A 25,276-nucleotide genomic window follows, 5' to 3' on the forward strand; every position below is an offset into this window, starting at 1 on the left:
GGAAATATGAAATTTTTGTGTTTACAATTCAAAAGAGAGATTAAAATGTTTACTTGCTGCTCTTTTTGCTTTTATCGTTACTGGAGCTACTGCTAGCACTAGTTGGCCTGGAAGTGCTGCCAGTTAGTGAAGAAGATTCTGGGAAGGTCAGCTGTAATACTTTGATCGAAGTCTGAGAAGCAGAAGTACTTGTGGTACTCTTCGATGACCTAAAAGAAAAAACAATTATTGTAAATTTAATTCAAAATTTGTATCTTAATAGAGACCCCATCATTAATGGCAAAACATACCATAATCCCACAAGTAATTAAAGAGGTCAAAAAGTACATAATAGTGCTAATAGTGCTTTTAAAAGCATGACCATTAATATCAAGAAATCAGTTTTTTAAAAAGTAAAGAACATAAGTTTCAAACCAGTAGAAAAATATTTCAACACATAGGTTTCTATATGAGAAAAAAATGTTTTCAACTATAATCAACTTAGAGATGGAATTGTCAAACATTAAAAATTTACAAAAAATTGTTAAGCATAAAAAGTAGAAAGGGCATGGGAATTTAGGCCTGGCAAAAGAGATTAAAATGATAGGTTATATAAGAAGAAAATAGACCTAGTGATAGGAAAAAAATGGTAGGAAAAAATGGTGAGATGATTTGAAAATTATAACTAGCCATACAATTCTGAGTTTTAAAAAATGTATGAAAGTACAGGGATGTTCAAGTGGCTGCCCACCATGTTCACGTAGAAACTTTTTTAAACCCTATCTTTTTAGGTATCCCTTTTGCTTTGTGAAACCTCTTCAAGAACTAATGAAAAGTAAACTGGCCACTGACTAGGAAATTGGGAATTTTAAAATTTGGATCATAAAAATTTTATTTTGTCAGCAAAGCACAAGAATTTTAAACATCCCTTTATGAGATTCTGGATAACACAAATGCAGAAGAATAATTTCCTTTTTAGCAAATTAAAACAGTATAAAAAAAAATCAAATCCTGACTTTAAAATTTTACAGTGTGGTTTTAATCATAAAAATCATACTACATGTCTCTACATCTGAGTTACCCTTTTATAGTTAAAAAATGTTCCCCCTCCCCCTGCACCCAACTCAGGGCTAACCATACTAGGTGTGACCTCCAAAATTTCATCCTGCTTTATCGTACTAATAGCTGGTGGTCCAAGACACTCTGCCATATGGAAATAAATAGTGACACCAGATAGAGGTTAGAGTTGCTCAGCTGTTTCTGCATCTGACATTGACTCAGGCAGGTAGATAAGGGTGAGGAGAGCACTGGCAGTATACTGAAAAATCCAACAACTGTAGCGATGTGGAAGTGACTGGGCTCACTTAAGGGCAGCAGCTATGAGAGTTGAGATAGTTTTTTAACCTTCCACTTACTTTGCTGATAATAGTGAAGTCTGTGAAGGAGATCTAGAACTCCAACGACTGCCTTTAGTACTAGCTGTAGGAAGTTCTAAACCATTCTGGAAGAATATTTAATAGAAATCATTAGTACCACTGTATTTTAGAAGGAGAATATTTTTAATTAGATTTCACTTTATGAATGCTATAAATTTTCATAAAGTGTTTAATATGTTTAACTAGAAGATACTGTTATTACCTGTTGAAAGTATGTTTGAAGAATAATACGGATCTCAGCATTTTCCTTTGTGACATCAACTAACATTCCATCAATGATCTTGTGAAAATCTTTAAATTCACGAAGTCTGATGTCTTGTTCTTCTAGTGTTTCGTCTTTTGTGTCTTTCAAAAGACGGATTTCGTTGGTGAGTTTTGCACACTGTTGGTCAAAAGTAGTCAATTATAATAAACCTATATTCCAGAACTTAATATTTTTTAATGGATGAAGGATTTGAGTTTACTATTCGGAACTTCAAAAATGTAAATATGACAGGTCAGTTTTTAAAAATAGCAGTACCTGTTTAGTTACTCTTTCTAATTTTGGCTTCTGCTCCTCAGTTTCTCTACTTAGTTGAAATGAGTAAGCCTCCTTCTCTAATAATTTTTCTTTGATGTTATTTGTTAAATGTTCTATAACTTCTAAAGTATTTTTCATACTCTGCAGAAAATAAAATATTAACATTAGAATCAAAAATAACTTTCATTGCTTGCTATTTGTCAAGTATTCATTTAACTTTAATTCATTTATTTTTGTATATAACATTTTATTGAGTAAAATAAATGGTTCTTATTAGATAATAAATGTGGTTTTAGGATTAAGTTTTGTATGTAACTCCACTGTAAAGTATTTTTATGGTACTTGGGAAGGAAACAATTCAGTAACTATTGAAAGCATGCAATTTTCAGACATTCACAGTTCACATCATGTTCCTTTAACTTTGTTAGCAAAAAAAAAAAAACTTAAATTTTATGCTTACCAAGCACATTGTTTTCTCTTTCAGTGATGTGCTTTAGTAACCTCTTTCTACTAGATTATTTTTATCTTTCAATTTGTTTTAAGCAGCAATCTTTAAGGAATTAAATGAATTAAAAGTACATTAAATAAAGATTAGTGGATAGATCATAATTAGCAGTGCTTCATCAACTAATTAACAAGTGATGATCAGGAGTCCATATTGTGCGTTAGCACAGATTTTAATTTTTGATTACTTATATGAGACTTATGTTTTACCACTTCTCTATAAAATGGTCTTTGTACCGGGTAACAAGAGTAGACATAATAATGATAGATGACTTCTACTAAGGGCTTATCACTAACACCTGTAGAATTTACCTGGATATCTTCCTGCAGCTCTCTGATTTGTCTTTGCTTGTACCTGTATTTTTCATCAGCAGCTCTTTTTTGTTGTTCTAGTTGGATTTTTAGTTCATACTCATCACCTAGAATTTAGAGGATTTTTAGTTTAAATGTTTAACATGCTGTGTAGAAAGCAATCTTAAAGTCTTAACATATGTTAAATTTCTAACATTTTTATCAAATGAAAGGTTAAATTCTTTACGTCTACTTATTGAAAAACAATATGGGCATATGTAGTAGCCACTCATTTAGTCAACACAGAGCAGCCAATCTGCTGCTATTTTCTGCGGATTTGAAATTAATCCCCTAGATAAGTGATATGCCGTATCACTAGAGCTGATAATGGAAATAACACCTTAGCACTTATTTTAAGGGGGAGGGATATTTTTTCTGACTCAGTCAAACATGGTACATTTTTGTTCTCTATGTCTCAAAATGTTCCTTTCTTTAAAATAACTATAAGTTTCATTGCATATATTTGTAAAAACATGCTAACTCCTACATACTAGATGGAGTCACTTTTTTAAAAGATTGTTTGTAATTGTTATTGCAGCTGTTCAGCACTTGCAAGGTGTTTTCTAGAGCACATATTTCTTTTTCAGCTTTGTTGATCTTAGCATCCAAACTGTCACCTTCCCTTTGAAGTTCTTCTTTTTCTTGAGCAGCCTATGAAATACAGAATAGAAGTAATTAAATAAAAGTATTCCTCATGGAGAAGAATTCTATTTTCAGGGCCGGAAATAGTTAACTCAGAATACAATTTGTCTTGAGGTCCAGATGCAGAACCAAGCATTTATTTCTTGCACTCTATTTACAGTAAAAGATGAAATCCTTCCAAATATAGCACATAGGCTATAAAACTGTGATGGAAATGTAGTAACTAAAGCTTACATAAAGCTCTCCAACAAAAATTATCAAAAAGTTAAAAAAGTATATAGTTTACAGGGAAGAGAAACAGTTAACTAAAAGGAGGTTTCAAAGTAGATATTAAATAAGAATGTATACTTCCGGCCTGAAAGAGGCTTAGGAACACTTTCTCGTGTTATGAAGAGGAGCAAAAGAGGTGAGGCAAGATGCACCCAGAAAAGTAAATGCTTATCATTTCCACCCCAGTTATATATGTGTTAGTATTTAAACATTTTTGAGTAGTTAGTAATGTTAAAATTAGAGAAAAAGTACTCCAGGAGCGCATACTAAACTTAGAACAATACGAATATTAGCATGGCACCTACATAAATTTATGAAGTGTTCAATATTTTCAAAAGAAAAAATACTGCATAATTCCACTTACATGAAGTACCTAGAGCAGTCAAATTCACAGAGACATAATGTAAAATGGTGATTGCCAGGGTGTGGGGAGGGGAAACTGGGGAGTTACTGTTAGACAGGTACAAATTTCAGTTTTAGAAGGTGAAAAAAGTTCTGGAGATGGATAGATTTTAGTTGCACAACATGAATATACTTAATACCACTTAACTGTACACTTAAAATTTGTTAAAATGGCGAAGTTCATGTATATTTTACATTTTTTTTAATACTTTTTTTTAACTGGAGAAAGAGGATAAATGTGGCTAGAGAAAATGAAGTCTGTAAGTTGCTGAAAACATTCCTCAGTGAGCAGACATACTCAGTGACTTTCCATCTTACCTCTGTCACTGGGCTACACTCTTGGTTGTACCCAAACAGCTCCAAAGAACTTTTCCAATTAAGGGTTAACAGGGATAGTGCGCATCTATATTTAAAAGTGCCCAAAACCCATTTTTAGTGAAAATCAACTATTTTATTAATTTTTTCAGTCTCTAGGTATGTGTATTTAAACAAGCATGTGGTCATTGGAAAAGTTTCATTGGTAATGTTTCAATTCTTAATGTTTTCACTGGTATTTGCCTTATGCTTCAAAATATGTTACACATATTTTTGTAGCAAATAGTACATAATAAAAAAGCTCAGTGAAAAAAAGTTTTTAGATAAATTACACCTAATTCCTTTGAGTCTAAGCAACAATTTCATTCAAAATGTAGTCATGGAAGAGCTAGAATACATCAAAACAGCTAGATTTTAGTTGCAGATTTCCTACTTGTGAGTTGAATAACACTAAATTCCATTCTCTGAATTCAGTTCATTTGTCAAATGAAGAGATTGAATTTATTTATACAAATTTCTGATCTATTTCCACATATACCTTAAACTGATAAAACTGATCCCATTTGCTTCTATATCAGAGCTTATATACCTTTTTATCCTGGATTATAAAAGCTGATTTATTTGGAAGAAATCTTTATACATTTATATCAACATTTTAAAACATTTTCTAGTAATTTCACTGGACAGTTTCATTAAATTGTCAAAATTGAACTGATTCCTTATAAAAACTAAGAGGAACTTGGAAATGAGATTTGAAAGATGCCAGTTCTTCACTGGTTACCATTAATGTTCTTCAGTCTAGCTCTTAAGAGTCAATACTAGAAAGTACAAGGGTGGGTGACAGGAAAAACAAAACCACGTGTGCCCATAGATAAGAGGTTACTGCAACACCAAACACAAGCTATAGACTGAACTGTTTCCCCCCAGAAAAAGATACCCGTAGTGTCTCAGAATGTGACCTTATTTGGAAATAAGGTCTTTGCAAATGTAGTCGGGTTACCATGAGGTTGTTAGGGCCCTATTCACATATGACTGGTGTTATAAAAAATGAGAAATTTGGACACAGATACAGACATTCATGGGCAGAAGACTAAAGAAAGGAGAGAGATCATGGTGATGCTTCCATAAGCCAAGGAACACCAAAGATCACCAGCAAACCCCCAGAAGCTATGAGAAGCACAGAATAGATTTTCCCTCAATAGCCCTAAGAAGGAACCAACCCTGTTCACACTTCCATCTCGGACTTCTAACCTCCAGAACTCTCAGACAAACTTCCATAATTTAAACCCTAGTTTGTAGTACTTTGTTACAGCAGCTCTAGCAAACTAATACAAGGGGTCAGCAAACTTTGTATGTAAAGGGTGAGACAGTAAATATTTTAGGCTTTATGGACCATTCCATCTCTATCAAAACTACTCATAATACCATTGCTATTTTTTTTTTATAGCATGAAAGCAGCCATAGACAATATGTAAATAAATGAGAAGTATTGTGTGTTCTAGTGCTTATTTATAAAACAAGGCTGGGCAGTATTTGGCTCAGGGTCCATAGTTTGTGTACCCCTAAAATACATCATGCAAGAAACAAAACAGTGGGAAGCACTGATCAAATTCCACTTCCCCAGTGCTATAAACACATATGTGTGCCCTTCAGGAAAGATCACCTTGGGGGGAATATAAAGGATATAAGGCACAGAATCTTGAACTGACTAAATTTATACTCTAAATCTATCTACCACATTCAAAAACAAAAGTGATAGTTAACTTCTGATTGACAAGTTTAAGTTTTTACCAGCAGTTTCACTGCTGGTGTTATTTTCAAAATGTTAAAAATTATTCTCATAGAAATAAAAATGTGTCAAAGATTATATTCAACTCATTAATGAAAGAACCAGTAAGATATTTAGACAAGTTCAAAAGGATACTTGAAATATTTAATATACATACAGAGAAATGCTGAAAAAAAATTTGCTTATAGGTATGAAACTTTTATTGTCTCAGGACAATAAAAGAATGGTTGGGGTATCTTCCCACAGAGTATAAGTCAGTTGTATTTCTACTGGCCCAAACTCATTTGCATTGTTATGGACAAGAATCATATACTTTACCAACTTTCCTGCAAGTTAACTTGTATCCTTACAGAGTTATAAAATAGGTTAGTCAACAGAAAATCAACTAGTCTACAGCCATGCTACCCTGAACAAGCCCGATCCTGTCTGATCTCGGAAGCTAAGCAGGGTTGGGCTTGGTTAGTACTTGAATGGGAGAACACCTAAGAAGATCAGGTGCTATAGGCGTAAAAATTAAAAAAATAAGGGATTGTGAGCTGACAAGATCCTTATAATCTGTGAGGTCAACCAAGGGTTGCCTTGCCTAAAAAAAAAATAAATAGAAAATCAGCCAGATGTGTACACTACTACAAAATCAATAATCCCTGGAAAGCCCACTAGAAAATGCCAAGTCAAAGAAAGACTATAGAAGGAAACTTGGAAGATTAAGTAGAACTCAAAAGGGAGGGAGCATTCACAAGAGCCATTCAGATCTTCCCACCCCTATCTATATATGATATAGGAAAAATGAGTTAAAGTTACAATTTCCATTCCTTCTTTGTGGTGTTTTGAGTAACTTTCTAGATCTCTCTGTAGAGGAAATCACACATGTTCAGGATATTTCTACATGGGAAAGATGAATATAGTAGTGCTCGAGAAGGGAATTGCATCCAAATCCTGATCACCTCTGAATTTTCTATTATGGGTTCCTAGGTAAAGACAACCATGAGTTGGCAGACAACTCTCAAACAACAGAACACAGCAGAGTCACATGATAAGTTTGTCTCCCATCTAATATGAAGGCAATAGGGCAGCTCTATTCCTCTCTGAATATCTGCCATACCAGAACTGCAATGATAAATTGGAGTATAAGATTTCAGAAGTGGTGTAGCTCCAGGTGGTGATAAGGTCTAGGAAGCAGCCATGTAAGTAGGTGGCTATAATGAAGTAAAGCTCTGAGCCTGAGGTGTTGAACAGGATGTCACATGCATACTAAGACACACAGAGTGATAATAGGTCTTAGGGTAAATGAGATTATGAATCTTGAATAAACGTGGGGAAATTACATGACACAAAGATGGCAAAAAAAAAAAAAAATTGTCAAGAGTATTCCAGACCTCTCTTTGTCCTCATGGACTGGAGGTGTATAAAACTTATAGAACTTCAGTACCTCCAATAGCAACAAATGTTTTATGGCCATAAGTGAAATAGTTAACTAAAGTGCTATGAGGTTGCCCCTAACACATACACTATGAAATTTCATGACAAAAAAAAAAAAGTTCCTATTTTGATTGTTAACAAAGATCTAAGAAAGGATAATTCATTCTATCACAGTTGTAAATCGATTAAGATTACCTTTATTACATAATAGGCCTGTGTTTTCTCCTCTTCTCCTTCAGGGGGCAGCATAACAACAGTAAGAATTTCATATCTATTCTTCAGCTTATCAATTTTACTTAGCCGCTCATGAAACTCAGCACTAATATGAAGATAGAGAAAAATTAAACATTGAAAATCAAATAGTTTTTAAAAGGACTATAGTGTTCTTATAAAAGACATTTATATTTGTGTTATTACTAAACTCGACCAGATTAAATATGTTCTCACTTTTCAGTTTTATAATTCACGGTGAAGGGTCTCAGATTTCACCTTATTTGAAAAGTAACAAGCCTCCCACAGTTTCATGGATGCTGGCAGAAGACACAAGATTCCTAGTCAGAAAAAGCTCTTTATCACTCATGGCATGAGCTTCCTGTTTGCATTGGTTGCCCTTGCTCCTGAAGTACCATGCAGGTAAGGAAGAGCTCAAATGAATGCTTCACACACATTAGGCTTACATCACAACTGAGGAACCTCAAGCTTAGGTAATCTAAATATTTTATAATAGGAAATAAGCAAACAAACCTTTGCTCCAGGGGGAGGTACTACCTCTAGCTTCTGAGGCTGTTTACTATCCAAATATCTTTAAAAAGATAGTCTAATGCTAATCAAAACCACAATGAGATATCACCTCACTGGAACACTGCAAAAAATATGCACTGCTGGTGGGACTGTAAAATGGTGCAACTGCTGAAAAACAGTATGGCCATTTCTCAAGAAATTAAAAATAGTACTACCATATGATCCAGCAATCCCACTTCTAGATATATAACCAAAAGAATTGAAAGCAGGTTCTCAAAGAGATACATGCACACCAATGCTTATAGCAGTACTATTCACAGTAGTCAGATAGAAGCAACCCAAATGTTCATGGACAGATGAATGGGTAGACAAAATGTGGCATATACAATGGAATATTATTCAGCCTTAAAAAGGAAATTCTATCACATGCAACATTAATGAACCTTAAGGACATTATGCTAACTGAAATAAGAGTCACAAAAAGACAAATACTTATAAGAGGTATCTAAAGTAGTCAAAGTCATACAGACAGAAATAAAAGTGGTTATCAATGGCTGGGGGAATGGAGAAATGGGGAGTTAGTGTTTAATGGGTATAGAGTTTTAGTTTTACAAAATGAAAAAGTTCTGGAGAGCTGTTGCACAGCAATGTGGATATACTTAACATTACTGGACTGTATGCTAAAAAATGGTTAAGATAGTAAATTTTATGTGTTTTTTACCAAATTTTTTTAAAAAGATAGTCCAGAACAGGAAAGTTTATGTCTCTCTTTGCAAGGCATGCAGAAATATGAGAAACCCATAGAGAATTGTCTCCTAAGATTTAGATTCTTAAATATGCTGGTTAATTTTTTTTCCTTTCATTCCAGTAAATTTATATTTTATGAACTATTTTTTAACTTATTTTATAATAATACTAATAATGCTGATATATGCATGGCAACATGAAGATAACACATTTACCTGCTACAACCTCATGAAAAGTGAGCCATCTAACCATGGGGAAAATAAATCTTCAACCTACCAGTTTACCTCCTCCTGAAGAAATTCGATAGTAAAACGTATTAATAACTGTGAGAAGTTACAGCTTTGCTTATTTTCAAGTATCACTGTTGTTTTATCAGAAAATATTTATTCATCGTTAATGTGATTATAAAAAACAAGGCTTATTGGCCTTCTAGCTTAAGATGGTGTACTGAGTACAAATATATCTCTCCTCTGGCCCAAAATGGAAAGATTAAAAGAAAAAAAAAAAATACCACAACTCTGAGAAGGAGAAAAACAAGTTTTTCATGAATTCATGAAACGGAATACTATTGACAGGAATACTACTGAGCTATTTTTCACCAAAGAAGTCTGGAAAAAATCCAAACTCAAGAATAAGAAATAAAAACAAGAATGATCTCTGAGCTTTTGATCAAGAAAACTAATAAAGATTAACTACAGAACATCTGGGCCACTCTCCTCAATTCCTCAATCCCTACAGGGATTATTTATGCTCTAATGATAATGATAAAATTACCAGAGTTCTTAGTATTGTATCTTGGAGCTACAGAGAAAAATAAAAAAGAGCATGATGTCACTCCAGGACTCCATAAGAGTTGAGATTAATGAAAAAGAAGCAGTTCTACCCAGGAATGAAATCACCCAAAATAAACTCCTTTAGGGACAAACTCCTTATGCTCTTTAAGGACAGACTAGCCCAGAGCCAACAATCAGCCTCCTATATAGAGAACAGACAAAGAAAGAGATCTATCTAATTGCAGAAGAAACCAATACCAGCTAGCTATACCAATCACCATGATTATTAATTAAGTATTTTTAAATAACAGAAAGCCTAAACTATCAGACATTTATAGAAAGCTAACAGCATGAATAAAAAGAACAAAATGAACAAAGATAGAACAAGCCCTAGGAGAAACAAAGATAATGCATGGGATAGAAGCTAACTTTGAAAGTATTCTAATTAGTGTCTTCCAAATCATGAGAGGACACCGCATGCAAAAACACCCATAAAACAAGAATGGGCTGCCATGAAAAGAAAGGACCAATGAAGAAATGGAGTTCTTGCAAATCATTTCCCCTTTTCAATTTAGAAGCAGTGAAGAAAAACTAAATTAATGATATAGAGAGATGGTGGGGCAAGGAATGGGAGGAGACAGAAAACAGGGAAATAGGGAGACAATATCTTAAAAAGTAGAATAAAAGGAAAATTTTAAATGAGAAGAAGGTTAAGAAATCTAGAAGATAGATCTAAGGCCAACATACACTAAAAATGAGCAACATATGAAGAGAAAGTTGTATGAGAAAAAAATTAATAGAGTATTTTCCTGACCTGAAAAAAAGACTTGAATGAAATAAATGAAAGAAGCCACCAACGGTCAAACGAGAGAAATAAAAAAGATAAAAAACCCAGACATGTACAGGGAAACATTGAAACCTCCAAAGATAAAAATAACGTCTCAAAGTTTCTAGAGAGAAAAGAAAAACCAGGTTCCCTACAAAATAAAATGAATTAGCCTGGAAGCAGACCTCTTATAAACAGTTTTTTATAATAGGAAATCCAATAAAATAAGATGACAAGGGATGCACAAAAGAATATTAAACCAAGAAACAAAGTAAAACATAACTAGATTGAAATTAGTGCTAGCACACTGGCTTTACAGTTTAAAGCAAGTTATAAGAAAAGAGTTCTTTAAAAAGTATAGACATAATATTAAAAACAAAAAATGACCTGAAACTATAATCAGTAATTTCAACAATACATGAAAGATGGAGACAGGAAATACAGCAGTAAGAAATGCTAAAAAGTCTTACCTGTTTTGGGAGGGAAAAACCATAGAAACTAATTAATCTTCAGTATTCATAAAGAAATAGGAAGATTAAAGTTTCTTTTTAATTTAGGAATAACTAACAAAAAAATTATAATTAGAATGTATATCCTCCAAACAATTAAAAAGAAGAACGAAATTTAGTAAAACCAATGAAAGATAGGAAAGACAAAAAAAAAAAATACCTACCATATAATCCAGCTAATCCACTCTTAGGTATTTACCCAAGAGAAAAGAAAGCACATGTCCATACCAAGAACACATATATGTTCATAGTGGCTTTATCTCTAACAGCCAAAATCTGGAAACAATTCAAATGTTCATCAATACGTAAATGTATAAATAAATTGGGGTAGATGCCGACAATGGAATATTCCTACTCAGCAATAAAAACCCAGAGTCAGCAGTCTGCCTGCCTCCTGTTTTTGTACAGCTCATGAGCAAAGAATGGCTTTTACATTTTTAAAAGTAAAATGGTTGAAAAAAAGAAAAATTATATTTTATGAAAATTCTATGAAATTCAAATTTCAGTGTCCATAAAGTTTTATCAGAACACAGCCATGCACATAATTATTTGCATATTGTCTATGGCTGCTTTCACTCTACAATGGCAGAATTCAGTTGTTGCAATAGAGGCTACATGGCCTGTAATATTTAGTATCTGGCCCTTATAGAAAATTGTGTAGGTTGCATCTACAGTAATACTTAAAAGAAATTGTTTTAGCCTTCAAAGTCGAAAATTAATTAGCTAAGCATCTATCTCCAGAAGTAAGCATCTATCTCCAGAGAAAATCAAAATGAGCAAACCAAAAGGAAAATTCATTAATTACTTGCAAGACTTATCTCACCCAAAAAAGAGAAGTCACAAATAATCCAAATCAGGAATGGAAAGCTAGAAACACTGCGTCCATGAAACAAATAAGAAAATATTATGAACAACCTTGTGACAATAACTTTGAAAATTAGATGAAATGGAAAATTTTTCCTAGAGAAATATACAACTTACCAAAACTGGCTCAAGAAGTCATACAAAATCTGCATTGCTCTATTGACCAACAAATAAATTGAACCAATAGTTTAAAACCTTCCTCAAAAAACTCCAGGCATCCAACAGCATTATCGGTGAGGTCTTTGAAAATTCAATAAAGGTATAATCCTACTCTTTTACAAACTTCTCCATAGTACAGAAAAACAAGAAACACACAAAAATCATTTTATAGAAGTAGACATAACTTTGATAGCCTGATAACTCGAGCAGGGCAGTAGAAAAAGGAGAATTATAAGCATAGATGCAAAAACTATATTAAAAAATCATCCCAAAAAACAAGATGTATACAAAATGTAATATCTGACAGACAAGCTGTGTTTATTCCAGGAATATAAAGTTGTTTAACTTTGAAAAATCAATATATTTAATTATATATTTAATTATATTAACAGATTGAAGGAGCTCCATCAATCATATCAATGAATGTAGAAAAAGCATATAATAAAAGTCAATACCCATTCCTGATTAAATGAATTTTAAAAATCACTTACAAAGAATGAAAATAGATGTGAGCTCCCTTAATATTATAAAGAGTATCTCAAAAAACACTACAGTAAATGTCATACTTAACGATAAACCAATAAAACCTTTCCCTTTGAGATTAGGCATGAGGCAAAGGTATTTGCAATCACCACTGCTACTCAGCATCGTACTGGAGGTTAGGTAACAAAGGAAATACAGCAAGAAGAAGAAAAGCTATAAAGATTGGAAAGGAAGAGACAAAACTGTTATTTGCAAATACACAGAAATTAGAATCTACAGATTGATCTTACCATTAATAAGAGTTTAAGCGAGGTTGCTAGACACTTAATATACAGAAATCAACTGCATTTCCATATACCAGCAACAAACCAGAAACGAAATGTTTTAAAAAGAGATAACATTGATAGTAATATTTAAAAAAATAACAGCCAGGAATAAGTTTTATAAAAGACATGCTAAACCTCTGGGGGAAAATTGCTTCAGTAAATGCTGTTCTTAGATATCCATAAGAGAAAATACGTTAATGAACCCTTACCACAAACCATACAAAAAATCAATTCCAAGAGAATTAACGATCTCATTGTAAAAGGGAGAATCTTAAGAATGAGGAGTTAGCTAAAGGAAAGAGAGAAAAAAAGCATAGATGGCTAAATATGTCCCATATATTATATCAAAAGGTTTTCAAATGATTAAGAAAGATGGACGTCCAGGGTGGTGGAGAGAGCAGTCAGCTCTTCTGACATCACCCTTTTGTTTTCAAAATTCTTAAGCAGCATTTTAAAAACTCTAATTATTACCTTACGTTTTGCCGTTCTTGATCAACATATTTTATTTGTGATGCAAGCATTGCTTTGTGAACCTTAATTTCTTCAGTTCGTTCTTCCATAGCTGTGTATAACTGCTGTTTTCTTTTTTCCAGAGAAAGAACTTCTTCTGCTTTACTGTGAAGCATTTCTCGAGTACGTTTAACTTCAAGTTTTAAAAGATTATCTTCTATCATCAAATCCTATCAACATAAAAAAAATTATAAAATATTGAAAAACTTATTTTTATACTCAAACTAAAATATTTTTTTATTGCTACAAAATCAAACTTGAAAATATAACTTTTTCTAATTTGACCATTGACCATGATATTAACGAGGGTTAAATTCAGATTGCTCTGAATGATGACTCTGGTTTTTCTTTTCTTTTTAAGAAAATGATTTATAGTTATTCCAAGTCTTTTATTATAATTCAATTTTAAATTCAAGTTTTACTAAAAAAAAAAGGAAGAAACTATTCCCAAAATTTAAACTTGAGATATCCAGAAAATACATGAAGTCCTAAAGATGAGCATTTTTATATTATAAACTAAATCCCACAAAATAATGTATAAGTAAATTTTTATTTTAAAACAATTCAGTCATGAGTACAGTATGAGTACACAAATAGATCAAATTTCAAAATAGAAAACCCAGAAACAAATACTCCAGAATATAAGATTTTACTATTTCAAAATATAGCTTTTCAGTTGGAGAAAAGATTCCTACATCTCATATGTACCAAAAATAAATCCCAGATAAATGGAAAAACTTAATGTAAGAGATGAAACTACTAGAAAGCAGCTACTAGAAATAGTAAACATTTGTTTGATTTTTGATGTGACAAAGAAGTTTCTAAGTATAAAAATTATACAGGGAAAAATACTTAAATATATGATGTTAAAGAAGTTTATGTCAAAAACCTGAATAAAAATTTAAAGCAAATGGGGAAAATATTGGCAATATGACAGTTAATATTTTTACATATGAAGATCTTTTACAAAACAATTTAAAAAATATAAACCCCCTAGTGGAAATATGAGCCAAGAAAATAAACTAGGAATCCAAAAAGAAAAATTATGGAACATAGGATAATTAAAAAAAAAAAGTATTTTAAACACTTTTATTTAAACGTATTTTAAATTTTATGTTTAAACATAAAATGTTTCAAAATGTCACCATCTTAAAAAATGAACACTAAAAACAATGAGATACCATGTTTGCCTATAAAATTGACAACAATTTTATAAACTGTAATATCCAGCCTTGGTGGTGATGAGTAAAATAGAAAGTTTACACATTGCTAGTGGGAGTATTAATTGAACCTTCTAGGGGGCAATTTGGCTTAAAAATAGTTTCGAGACACTGAAAATATTCATTCTTTTTGAACCTTAATTATACAGCTAGGTATTTATCCTAGGGAACTAATTAAACAACTGTACAATGATGTATGTGCATAGAACATAACACTATTTAGACAAGCCAAACATTGGAAACAAATACAAATCCAAAAAATATGAGATGCTTAAATAATTATAGTAACTTCATACAATTGACTATAAGACTTTTAAAGTATTTTTAAAGAATAATTAATGTTTTAGAAATATGTACAATATATTTAAAAATTTTAAATAGAATATATACAGCCAATTTTCTTTAAAAAACTGGGAGTAAATAATATACTTTAACAGTTTATCTTGTGTACAATGATTACAGTGACCTATTGTCTTTTTTATAGTTTGCTATAGTTTTAAATAATTATTAACTTAAAATTTAATAAATTAAACTTATTTAAATTATTAACTTAAAATTATAAGTCTGGATTAAAATTAGACTTTGAAAATAAAATGGAAAAAACTATATAAATAATTAAGTTTATAGTTTGCTATATTTTTAAACTTATAATTTTAATCCAATGGCTTTTAATATTATATACACATATGATTTTATTGCACCTGTTTAAAAGCTTTAGCCTTCTTAAGTTCTTTCTCTGATCTGTCATTGAAAAGGTTTAATTCATTAATTTTGGTCATGAGGAACTGTTTTTCACCACAATTTTTACTGTTTGACTTCTTGATAAAGTAAAGATCATTCTGTAAAAAGGAAAAAAGGTACATATATTTTTAAATAATAATATGAAATACGTACTATTAAGATATATTAAGTTATAAGTTCCATTAAATATTTATAATAATCAGATTTTTAAAAATCTTACTCTTTATGTTCTAATATGTCTAATATAATATATATGAATATTCACATTTAAAATTTTTCATTTTTCTCATCTATCGATGCTTGAGTTTAGTTTTGAGTATGTATGGTTACAGTTCAACCTGAATTATTAAGTGATCACCATTTATGGAAAGAAATGGGAGGAGGGAGCCCAAGCTTTGGTTCAATACATGGCTCACCTTCTAGAGTTCATTATTTGATTCAATCCAAGTCCCAGAAGATAAAAACATTAGCAATGCGAGAGACCACAGAGTCTTGGTTAACAGTACAAGCTCTGGAATCAAACAGCTGTAATTATATATTAGCCCTCTGACCCTCGTGGGCCACTCTTCCTGTTTCCTCATTTCTAAAATGGAGATGATAACAATACCTGCCTCCCTGCGTTGCTGCGAGGATTAAAGAAGTTGCTGGCAAAGAGTGTGGGCAACAGCGATACATAGAAGTGTCATGTATTTATTATTATTATTTTTTTTATTACATAGATAATCACATATGCTAGAGAGAAGAATGCTAGATAAGATCTAACTCCATCGGATGCATAAATGGGTCGTACATATATACAGCTACCAGTTTTCCAGCTTTATACCTATTTGTATCCCTCCTCCCATTGTGAACCCAGAACAAGGTTTGTGCTCTTAGTCCCCTCTGAATACCTAAAGCAAAAACTTTCTAGTTCCAAGATCTATCTCTTTTCCTCTCTCTTTTTTTCTCTCTCTACTACTCTCCCTCCTTCCTCTACCTTTGAGATCACCTGTACTTCTCTGAAGTATCAGGACCTAAGATTCCAGCAAGACAGTAAAAAGAGGAATTTTTTTTCATAAAGATGTAATTTCATAAAATTAACTTTTAGAATGGAAAAAATAAATTTAAGGTGATTTTCAATCAGAAAAAATTAGTTTCTATTATGCAAAATAAGAGATAGGTGTTATGGCAGAAAGAATGTAGAATGAACAACTTTACAACCTGATGCTACTATTGAGAGAGAGCAAAACTTCATTAGAAGGGTAGCTAACTTTAACTTTTAATATTCATTTGCATTTCTGTTAATGTATTTATCTCTCTGTTAAAACCAGAGTTGGGATAGGCATAAATAAGTACTAGCAAACTGCAACATGGACAGAACCCCAGTTAAAAGAAAGAATACTAGAACCATATCCACACAGCAAAACAGAAACAATTCAGGCCAGGGTCAAGAAAAATGTTCAGATACACAGGTCACCCTCCTGTCTTTCTGCAGCATTAACAGTCTCATATAGTATATAATTAAAATAATACCATTTGTTGAATACCTAGCACAGTGATAAGATATACATTGCTTCTAAAGAAAACCATCAACAAAATGAAAAGGCAACTGACTGACTGGGAGAAGATATCCACTTATGATACACCTGATAAAGGGTTAATATTCAAAATATATAAAGAACTCGCACAACTCAAAAATGAAAAATAAACAATCCAATTTAAAAAATGGGCAGAAGACCTGAATAGATATTTCTCCAAAGAGGAAATACAGATGGCCAATAGACATATGAAAAAATGCTCAAGGTCACTACTAATCATCAGAGAAATGCAAATTAAAACCACAATGAGCTATCACCTCACACCTGTCATAATGGCTATCAATAAATCAAAGAACAAGTGTTGGTGAAGATGTGGAGAACAGGGAACTCTCATACACTGTTGGTGGGATTGCAAATTAGAACAGCCACTATAGAAAACAGTCTGGAGGTTCCTCAAAAAATTAAAAATGGATATACCTTTTGACCCAGCAATTGCACTTCTGGGTATTTATCAAAGGAAAACCAAAACAATAATTCATAAAGATCTATGTGCCCCTGTGTTCATGCTAGCACAATTTACAATAGCCAAGATAATGAAAGAAACCTAAATGCCCATCAATAGACGACTGGATAAAGAAGTTATGGTTCAATGGGTGGTGAATACACAGTGCAATATATGTATAACTTACTGTTGAATTATATACCTGAAACTTACTAGATTTCATTAACCAATGTCACTGTAATAAAAATAAAATAAAGAAGTTATGGTTCATATATACAATGGAATATTACTCAGCCATTAAAAATAAAATAAAATCCTACCTAGAGGTTATTATGCTGAGTGAAATAAGTCAGAAAGAGAAAGATAAATATCATATGATTTCACTTATATGCAGAATCTAAGGAACAAAAAGAACAAAGTAATCAAAAACAGACTCACAAATATAGAGGACAATCTTGTGATAGCCAGAAGGGAGGGGGATTGAAAGGCTGGGATAAAGTGGTGAAGGGTTAAAGAAGGTACAAATTAGTAGTTTGAGGGTCATGAGAATGGGGAGCACAGCATAGGGAATGCAGTCAGCAGTAATGTAATGGCTAGATGTAAAGTCACAGGAGAGAACAATTAGGTAGATTTTTTCATAAACTATATAAATGTCTAACCAATGTACTGTATACTTGAAACTAATAATAAAATAAAAATTTTTTAAAAGATATACATTGCTTCTAATTCTCCCAAATTTCCTAAAACAATATTAAGTATTTCTTTTCCATTTAATAGATAATTAAACTAGGGCTCAGAAAAGTTAAAATAGCAATCATGGTATAATCTTGACATTCAAAACCAATTCTTTCTTAAACATGTGTTCAAAACATAGGTTTCCAAAACATATGCTCTCTCCCACTAAACCAAAGAAACAGTTAAAAAGATACTTCGTCAGGCTACAAACTATTTCAAATAAAAATTTTATCATCATAAAATAATTTTTTTTAATTGAAAAAGTTAATATTTCCCTTTCTCCTCTGTAGCCCTAAAGTAATTCAGAGCAATTCTTCCTATAACCACTAGAAAACACTCAGCACTAGGCCTTTCCAGCTGTTAAATAAAATTTACACCCTTCAGAGTTCTCAGCCAATTCAGGTCCACTCCTATTAAACTTTAACATAGGTTTTATATTACCATAAACATCAAAATACCGAAGGATTAAGCACATTTTCGCCTTAACAAAATAAAGTTATCTGAAATATTATAAGTAAGTAAAATATTTGAATAACAATACAACAACCTATAAAAAAGCAATCAAGTTATTATGGCAGATGCGTAATATAAAACTGAAATTTATCAATGTTTTAAATCACACGGACAAGGGCTAAAATCTTAGCTCTTCATATGCTACCTGTGTAACTGTGGGCAAGTTATTTAATCTGTAAAATAATAACATCGTCCCCTCAAAGACATTTGTAAGGATTAAATGAAACAAAATACTAAAGATATGTAATATATTTAGCTTATAATAAATGCATAATCAATGGTAACATTACATTTTCATACTCAGTATAGAAATATGAACATCAGTTCATACATTCGTTATATATACAGACAGCTTGGCAATCATCTATCCTAAATAAAGTCTTAGAAACGTGTTGACTTAAAACAGAATGACTAATGTCTAGGATATTTGAAGCATAAAAATATTTTGGATAAGTTACATGAAGCTTCTTGATCTGTGTTTCCAAAAGGCCAAATGTAGATTTTTTTTCTTCCAATGTCTTTTTAAGATCAGTAATTTTTGCCTCAAGGGATTGTTTTTCTTCTGAATTAATTTCTCCCTTTAACCGTGACATTCGGCGTTCCATTTGTTGAATGAAAAAATCCTGTTACAGTTTTTAAAAATAATTTAAGAGAAACAAATAGTCAAAATCATTTCTATAAATATAAAGATACACTGAAGACTTTCTTATGAGTTAGCCTGGGTGTCACCTTATACTAAACTCACTTTAATCCTTCAGTAATTTATAGGACAAAATCCTTCTTACTCTAAGGGGAGAAACAGCAACCTATTCTTCAACAACCACGGTACATGATAGTGACAGAGAAGTAATCTGAAAATACAACAAAGTCACATATGGAGGTATTTATCATACAATCATGATGGAATCTCAGTAAACCCACTGGATATACATGGACATGAATTTTTGAGGGTACATTTTATAACAGATACAAAAAAAAATGATATCGTAAGTTGATAGCCATGAAAGGCTTAAAACTTCTACTAGTGTAGTTTTCTATTCTTATATTGTTTTTTTTTAATTATACTTTTGCATCTGTAATTTTGAGAAACTAAGAATATTTTAGATGGGGAAATTAAGATGTAGAAAGGGAGGACATTAAGAAATTAATGTGAGACGAATGTATAAATAGAACAAATGAGAAAAAACTGTAAAAATACTTTTAACCTATTGGTCTAGGGTTGGTGGGAAAGCCTATGTCTGCATAACTAAGAATCAACACATGGTTTTTCTATGTTTCAGATATCCAACTCCTTGTTTTGTTTTACTCTAGGTCCAGTTGCCCCAGGTTCATTTAAAGCATAGTTCTCCCTCACTAGAACTGTCTATCTTCTTACCTGTTTATTTCAGAACAGGAAAAAATAGTGACCTAACATGATATCCCACGATCAGGATCTGTCTATCCCTCCAAGAGTGCTTAGAAATCTTTGTTCTCTTAGAACACTTCGGTATCTTGACCAACACTACTATAACATTACTATAACCAATATTGAAGATATTCATTCATAAGAGTAACATTTACCTGACTGTACATAATTTCTTGCTGCTTCAAGGTTTCAAAATCCAGTTTATGTAACTGATGGTTGAGGTGCTTTAGAGAGGAACGGGTTCCTTCAATTTCTGATACAACAGCTTTTTCTTTAATTGTCTCAGTCTGTAATTCCTGAACTTTCTTAAATAGCACATCTTTCACTATGTTCAATTGAACTTCCACTTCCTGATGATAAGAATAATAGTGATAAATGAAATCATAATAGCTTCAAATGTTTTATCATATAAACATTATAATTAAGGGGCTCATAAATGACCCCCCCAACATTGAGAATATAAAGCCCTTCCCACAATTTCAACAAATTCCTAATATTTCCTGTAGTCTATTCTAGAGACTAGAATCGTAGTTTTCTATTCCTATATTATGTACATCATATTTCTTTCCCACGCTAGCCTTAGAACTTGGCCCTTCCAATAGTTTCCTTATAAAATAACATATACTGAGACACACAGCTTATAAGTTCACAAAGTTTACTCATGTATTGAGGGTGTTACAGGGAAGAAACCACATCACCCAATCTCCCACCTTCTTCGAGGCACTATCCTCGAAGGCGAGCAGGGAAATGTTGAACCACCAGCTTTCCAGTAAATGAGAGGTTAGGGACAAGAGGCTGATTTCCATGGTGTAAGTACTCCCACTATGGCCAATTGCAAGCTACTAACATGATTCTACTAAATGTGGACTTGGAAAGAGATACACAGTAGTAGACCATTATGCAGTAGACCATTATGCAGTATTTCCACTATACACATATAATAGATGTAAGTAATCTTAAGTAATCTTAAAAACATAGATAATACTAAAATCATCTGGAAGTGATGAGTGCTTTTGATTACTTTTGTTTTTAATATAATTTACTTAATTGTAAGTCTATATAATTCAATTTTTAATAGTAGATATGTTTAGTAGCTGACTTGCAAAATTCTGGAAAATTTAACCATCAGCTCTTGTGAGCTGGTAGGGCTGGCCCCATCACACTACTGACACTACCTCTTACTCACTCTGTTTTCAGGCAGCCTCCCTAAATATGCAGCCCTCTAGGAAGGAAAATCGGTCCCTCACTCCCACTGCTCCTTTCTCAGAAGGCAGATCTGTCTTGATTTCAAGGCTTCACAACCAATACATTCTAGGCTTCAAGTAGATCTACCATGCCAAGATCTATTGAAAGTTATCATTTTTAAGTGTTGAAATAATTTCTCTCAGTGCTCCTATATCTAGATAAGCATATTTCCCTTTAGCAACCAATGAACCTTGATATAAAACAAAAGACATCTGTGACTGGCAAATTTAAATTTTCACAAATCAAGAAATATAATCTGATATAATTATATAAAATACATTACTTTCATATAATAGACAATTTTCATTGGCTTTAATACCTTCTCAAAGATTGCCTGGCAGTTTTAAAGTCAGTGCTTGGTGGTGAATAACACGGTACCTCTCCAAAACATATAGGGTTCATATCTAACAGCTATAAAAACCAAGATTATGAGCACAATCCTGCTAAAGCACAATCACTACACATCTACACATGCTGCAATACTTTTTTTTTTCTAATTCAGCTAATTTTTTGAAAAATGTCACTAGTTTTTCATTCTGTCACCAAAAGTTCTATTTCATGTAAATTTCACAGTTTTTACAGATTTCTGATAAGTTCTAATACTGTCCCATCTCATGTTCTACAAAAAAAATCATGCTCTTGGGGCGGGGGGCAAATAACTTTTAAAAAAGATAATATACAATTTGGACTCAAATACCACTCATCAGGATTGCCGCATGACTTCATTACTCAGGAATTTTAAGCACACGACAGCACAGTGAGGAAGTCAATCCTACCCAAATATAAGTGAAACCGTATTTGATATAAGCCTCAGCAAATGAGAGATTTTTGCCACCATCTTCAGGTGCCCCTCTACTTCCCCTCTCAAAAAATGTTAAAAGCAAGAAATAGTGCCTACAGTGAAAGGTCACACCATCACTTTGAAGTTTTCAAAGAGGAAATGGTAAACCAACCTTTTCCAGTTCCTCAAAATTTGATTTTAATGCTACCAGCATACCAAAGATATTAAGGTAGAAGGGCGGATGCCAGTAGAGTTAGTAAAGTGATAGCCTTTAAGAGCCATTTACCAATAAACAGTGCCAGGCCGTAAGAGGTTAAAGAGATAGTAGTAGTAGATGATGAAATACAGGCAATGAATGTAGACCACTGGGGGGAATTTGCTTACAAACAGAAAAGATGATAATCATGTGGAAATCAGTTGTAAAACAAGGGCACTTTTCAAGGTATGCTTGTAATATAAAAACATATATATGAATGACAAGCTGGGACATGGACACAGTAATTATTGGGAAGGCATGGAAACTAAGGTAAAGGGGCTAACTTTAAAAGGAGACACCAAAGTTAAATGCTGAAAGTGGAGCAAACGCAGAATTAGGAGCCTAACAAAACAGCAGGTCACAAACATCCTCGAAAGCAATAAAAAGAGGTCCAACAACTGACTGCAAATGTGCTCACACCAGAAAGCAAAGCCTCTTAAAGACCTACTTCTCCAATCTCAAAACTCACTATTGCTAAATTTGCTGTGATTTTTTTTAATTAAAATTAAACTTTACCTTTACACCTTTTTCCTCCTCCCGCAGCATATCTTCCAAATTGGTAGCTTTCTCTTCTACAGACATAGTTTTCTCAGTTAGTTCCTTTAATTTTTTTTTTGTAATCTGATTATGATTTTTAATTTTGTGCAACCTAGAGTTTGAGGAAAAACAGAAAACATGTCTAAAAAGTATTTAATGAAAACAAACAATGACTAGTTTATCCTGAGATTTTTTTCATATGCCTAGAAGGTTTCTTAGGCCATAAGCATTTTTCTTACCAATATATATTTAAGGCTCCTGAGCCTTTGTCATTAAAAAATCAGGAAATTTTTTTAATTTAGTAATTTAGGGGCTATATTTTGTAGTTATTTAACAAAAAATAATTTTTCTAGTAGTCAAAAACTATAAACATATTTATGTATCTTTTTTCTTACCTTGTTGTTTCTTCATGAATATCCTTCTTTATTTTGGAAATATTTTTCCTCAAAGCTTCTAAATCACTGGAACTTCTATTCACAGTGGCTTTTAAAGAGTCCAGCTATTTATTAGTTAACAAACAGAAATTATAGATTTACTCTATATCTTATAATTAATTTCATTTCTAAGAAGTTCTTTTCTGAATACTTTCATTTCTAACCTACATCACACCTATAAACACAGCAACCATGTTGCTGTAACACATATTAACAGTTTTTCTTTTTGATCTAATATTAAATTTTAATGAATTGTTACATAATACTGCCAAATTATAAAGACCTACATATGTGTGTTAAAAGTACATTAGAGCAAAAGCTTCAGAACATTGGATTCAGCAATGATTTCTTGCATATGACACTAAAGGCACAGGCAATAATAGAAATAATAAACAAATTAGACTTCATCAAAATTAAAAGCTTTTGTGCATCTAAAGACAATTATCAACAGAGAAAAAGGCAACTCAAAGAATGAGAGAAAATATTTGCAAATCATATATGTGATATGAGATTAATATCCAGAATGTAGAGAAATTTTAAAAAACAGCAAAAAAAAATTTTTTTAATGGGCAACGGACTTCAATAGACATTTCCCCAAAAAATATGTACAAATGGCCAATAAGCACAGGAAAAGATACTCAACATCATTAATCATTAGGAAAATGCAAATCAAAACCACAATAAAATACTATTTCACACCTATTGGGATGGCTACTATCAAAAAAATATAATAAAACAAAAGAACAGGTGTGGACAAAGATATGGAAAAATTATGCCCTGATGGTGAGAATGTAAAATGGTACAGTCACTGTAGTAAACAGTGTGGACCTTCCTCAAAGTATTAAAAATAGAATTACTGTACGATCCAGCAATTATTGAGATAACTGTACACCCTGTTTACAACAGCATTATTCACAATAGCTAGAACATGGTAGCAACCCAAGTATCCATCAAAAGATGAAGCAATTAACAAAATGTGGAGATAGGCTGTAGTGATGGTTGCATAACATTAGGAATGTATTAGAATCAGTAACTTAGAAGATAGCAGGTCACAAATATCCTCAGAAGCAATAAAAAGAGGTCCAACAACTCTGATTACAAATATGATCACACCAGAAAGCAAAGCCTCTTAAAGACTGAACTGTAAGCACACTTAAAAATGGTTAAGAGCTGGAGAAAGATGGCAGAGTGAGAGATGTCCCCAGATCTCTCCCCTTGAAACAACAATAAGCTGAATATCTAAAACTCAACAAAAAACACCCAAAATGCACACCAGCACATGTGAGTATGAGATCTGCGCATAAGAGCTACCACAGCAGGATACACTTCCATTAATGCCCAGGCACAGAAATAGTCCATTAAACACTATAAAAAACCAAGGTGACAAGGCATCTCAGAAAGAAAGAGAAAAATCTCCAGAAAATGAACTTATAGACACAGAAATAGGTGACTTAAATGAGTCAGTGACTTCCAAAACAAATCATATCAACAATTTCAGGAACTGAAAAACAAGTAGATGAGCACAATGAGTTCTTTAGCAAGGAGATTGAAGCCCTCAAAAAGAACAGAATAGATCTTCTGGAGATAAAAAATAACAAACTGCAAGAATTAAAAAATGAAATAGCAAGCTTGGGAACAATTTCATGAAAAACAAGTAGATGAGCACAATGAGTTCTTTAGCAAGGAGATTGAAGCCCTCAAAAAGAACAGAATAGATCTTCTGGAGATAAAAAAAAAAATAACAAGAAAAGAAAAGAAACGCACACACTGTAAGAGTTGAAAAATTAAAAAGCAAGCTTGGGAAATAGAGTCGACCAAATGGAGG

The 25,276-nt window shown here is 32.4% G+C and overlaps 1 protein-coding gene and 1 pseudogene across 2 annotated transcripts in view; one reads left to right on the forward strand and one right to left on the reverse strand.

The window, feature by feature from the left end:
- Positions 1-49: 49 nt before the first annotated feature.
- CCDC39 (coiled-coil domain containing 39) overlaps positions 50-25,276 on the reverse strand; it is a 43,350-nt gene continuing 18,123 nt past the window's right edge. Inside the window, exons 8-20 of one of the 2 annotated variants that reach the window (XM_025042262.1) lie at positions 23,413-23,516; positions 22,997-23,129; positions 20,354-20,548; positions 19,252-19,416; positions 15,487-15,624; positions 13,527-13,735; positions 7,823-7,946; positions 3,408-3,441; positions 2,752-2,858; positions 1,936-2,076; positions 1,618-1,797; positions 1,395-1,480; positions 50-209 (exon numbers count right to left, since the gene is read on the reverse strand). In XM_025042262.1, the coding sequence (XP_024898030.1) occupies positions 50-209; positions 1,395-1,480; positions 1,618-1,797; positions 1,936-2,076; positions 2,752-2,858; positions 3,408-3,441; positions 7,823-7,946; positions 13,527-13,735; positions 15,487-15,624; positions 19,252-19,416; positions 20,354-20,548; positions 22,997-23,129; positions 23,413-23,516 (1,776 nt within the window). Of the gene's footprint in view, positions 210-1,394; positions 1,481-1,617; positions 1,798-1,935; positions 2,077-2,751; positions 2,859-3,281; positions 3,442-7,822; positions 7,947-13,526; positions 13,736-15,486; positions 15,625-19,251; positions 19,417-20,353; positions 20,549-22,996; positions 23,130-23,412; positions 23,517-25,276 lie in introns of both variants that reach the window. The other variant, XM_006925750.3, reaches the window with a different exon arrangement.
- On the forward strand, positions 6,597-6,715 carry LOC112474162 (annotated as a pseudogene).

Source organism: Pteropus alecto, unplaced genomic scaffold (genome assembly GCF_000325575.1).
Source record: "Pteropus alecto unplaced genomic scaffold, ASM32557v1 scaffold88, whole genome shotgun sequence".
In the NCBI taxonomy this organism is placed as follows: domain Eukaryota; kingdom Metazoa; phylum Chordata; class Mammalia; order Chiroptera; family Pteropodidae; genus Pteropus; species Pteropus alecto.